Source organism: Caenorhabditis briggsae (genome assembly GCF_000004555.2).
Source record: "Caenorhabditis briggsae complete genome, chrIV, whole genome shotgun sequence".
Classification (NCBI taxonomy): domain Eukaryota; kingdom Metazoa; phylum Nematoda; class Chromadorea; order Rhabditida; family Rhabditidae; genus Caenorhabditis; species Caenorhabditis briggsae.
In genome coordinates, this window is record NC_013487.2 from 1596721 (window position 1) to 1599514 (window position 2794).

The 2794-nt window shown below is 34.1% G+C and overlaps 1 protein-coding gene across 1 annotated transcript in view; it reads right to left on the reverse strand.

Moving 5' to 3' along the window:
• The window catches only part of CBG13832, a gene marked incomplete at both ends in the record, with an annotated part of 6208 nt that overhangs the window by 2154 nt on the left and 1260 nt on the right, over positions 1-2794 (reverse strand). The window contains 2 exons of the mRNA XM_045244841.1: positions 605-918; positions 1967-2174. Of these exons, the coding sequence (XP_045095271.1) occupies positions 605-918; positions 1967-2174 (522 nt within the window). The remainder of the gene's footprint in view (positions 1-604; positions 919-1966; positions 2175-2794) is intronic.

The window sequence follows — 2794 nt, forward strand, 5'->3', positions numbered from 1 at the left end:
AAAATTGTCATTCAAACACATTTGTCGACATGTTATCGAACCGGAATCCATCTCAAATGATATCGGCATGATGGGTCCTGTCGAGATCTATCAGTTTGGTACCATAAACTAGTCTGAATATCTAGTTTTAGAGACAAGTTATCAGCCGGGCCGCTTGCTTCTATATAAAATCAACATATGAGATTTTTTGAATTTTCTGATTTTTCCAATTGTTTGAAAATTTCGAAAAATCCGACATTTTTTGAAAGTCTCATATTTTCTGGATTCGTAAAAAGTTTCTTTTTAACTCGAACAATCTGAAAATTTCGCTTATTTTCGAAAAATGTGGCTGAAAAATTCTAGTGAGGCAAATGTAAAAAATCGATAATTTTCTCTGAAAAACTGAAAAATTCGATAAATTCAAGCTAGAATTCAAGCTCAGCTTTTATATGAGCTTCAAATTTCAGCGAAAAATCAAAAAAATCGATGATTTTCTCTGCAACTCCTGTGCTTTCTCAAATTTCTTCAGCTAAAAATATGGAAATGAAGCTCAGCTTTTATGTGAGCTTCAAATACCAGCGAAAATTCCAAAAAAAAAAACCAGAAAATTCTGCAAATTATGCACCTGGCACTCCATAATCGCAAATCAGAACGGGTGTGAAGAAGAACTCATTGATCGCAATGGAGGTAGCCAATCGAATAAACGGATAGCTCTTATTCCGACAGTATTCGTTCAATTCGCTATCCTCCAACTCGTTGATAAACACTCGAATCACTGATCTTTCACGGTCCGGCAGGCGGAAAAACGTCTTACGGACCCAGAACGTCGTGAGACCCATCGATTTTTGATGATCGTCTTTTAGAACGACCATTTGGACTTCCGCATTCTCATCGCGTGGTTTTTTCGCGTCTCGCATCATTTCCGTTAGAATGTATTGTCTGAAAATTGACTTTTTTAGTTCAATTTTTGCTCCAGGACGTTTCGTAGCGGGTTTCTCACCTTTTTTCACCTATATTTAAACTTTTTTTTCTTGAAATTTTTGGTTCAAAATTTCGAATTTGTTGAAAAATTGAAGAAGTTTCAGAAAAACAAAAAAAAAATTCTCAGAACAAATTGAATTTTTGTTAAAAAATTTGAAAAAATTCGTTTGTTGAAAATCTCAGAAATTCAGGAATTTTACGAAATTTTCAGAAAAAAAAATCGAAAAATCAAAAATTTATGAAATTTTTTTTAAAAAATCAAAAATTCGGGAAATTTCTCCTCCGAATTTTGACTAATTTTTCAAAAGTTTGTAAAATTTCGGAACATCAAAAATTCAGAATTTTTATGAGATTTCAAATTTTCTCGAAATTTCAAGATTTTTCGCATTTCCCGTGTGAATGTTCAAAATTTTGAACGATTCATGAATTTCCGGAAACACCGAAATTGTTGGATTGCTATATTTCTTGGATTTTTTTAAATTCCAAAATTTCAATAAAAATTGGGCTCCAGAGCGTTTCGCATCGAAATTTTGCAAATTTACGGAAAGTGCGAAAAATCTTGAAATTTTGAAAAAATTGTAATCTTATGAAAATTCTGAATTTTTGAAATTCCGAAATTTTACACAAACTTTTGAAAAAATATCGTCCAATTCGGAGGAATCAAATTTTTTTCGATTTCTGATTTTTTTTTGAAATTTTCGTAAATTTTTTGATTTGTCGAATTTTTTCTGAAATTTCGTAAAATTCCCGAGACTTTCAACAAACGAATGTTTTCAACAAACGAATGTTTTTTTAAAAAATTCAATTTTTTCTGGAAAATTTTTTTCGCTTTTCTGAAATTTCTTCAATTTTTCAAAAAATTCGAAATTCGGAACCAAAAATTCAGGGTAAAAAACAAAAAATTCAAGAGAAAAAAGTCAAAAATAGCGGAAAAAAACATAGAAAAAATGATTTTTTTTCGAATTTTTCAAGCCAAGAATTCAAATTTATTAAAAAATCCGCGCACTTTGTGAGAAGCGCCTCTCGAATCGGCGCAATAACATCGTGAATATCCGGCAAATGAATCTCCTTCCGACACCCGATCGTCGTCACCATCCGCTCTAGAGGATGTCCAGCATGGAAGATCGTCACCGGCTTCAGTTCTTCGTATCTTCCCGAATTCGATAGGGATGGCAGGATGAGAAGGGCGAGAAGGAGCCACCTCATCTGGAAGCCTGAAAATGGAAAATTTTCTGAAAAATTGATTTTTTTTGGGGGGGGGGGAAGCTATAAAATCAAGGGGAAAAGTGGAAAATCGAATTTCCCGCTTCCTAAATTAAAGGCGCATGGAATTCCTGAGCCCGTTGGCTTCGCCACGAATTGAATTTTTGGACCGACAATTGGAATTTTCGCGCAGTTTCAGTCGGATTTTAAGCACAAAATGCAATTTTCAGGCCAAAAAAGACGATTTTCAATCGAAAGACTAGCGAAAATATCTGAAAATACGAATAAAAAGATTTTTTGGGCAAAAAACTGCTGAAAAATGCATTTTTTGAAGGAATTTGACCAAGATTTCGCACATTTTTATCGATTTTTCAATTTTTCGGCAATTTTCAGACAATTTTCAACAAAAAACTTTTGAAAAACGAGCGAGACGAGAAAAAAAAACGATGACAAAAGTTTGAAAATCTGGAATTCGCGCCTAGTTTAAAGGCGCATAGACTACTTGGCACCAGTGGGTTTCGCAACGAAAGCTTCGTTCCGCGCATTTTTGAGATTTTTTCGATTTATTTCGAGACCCCGGAAATTCCGGGGAAAAAAACTCCGGAGAAAAGTGGGCGGAGTCGGGGGAGGA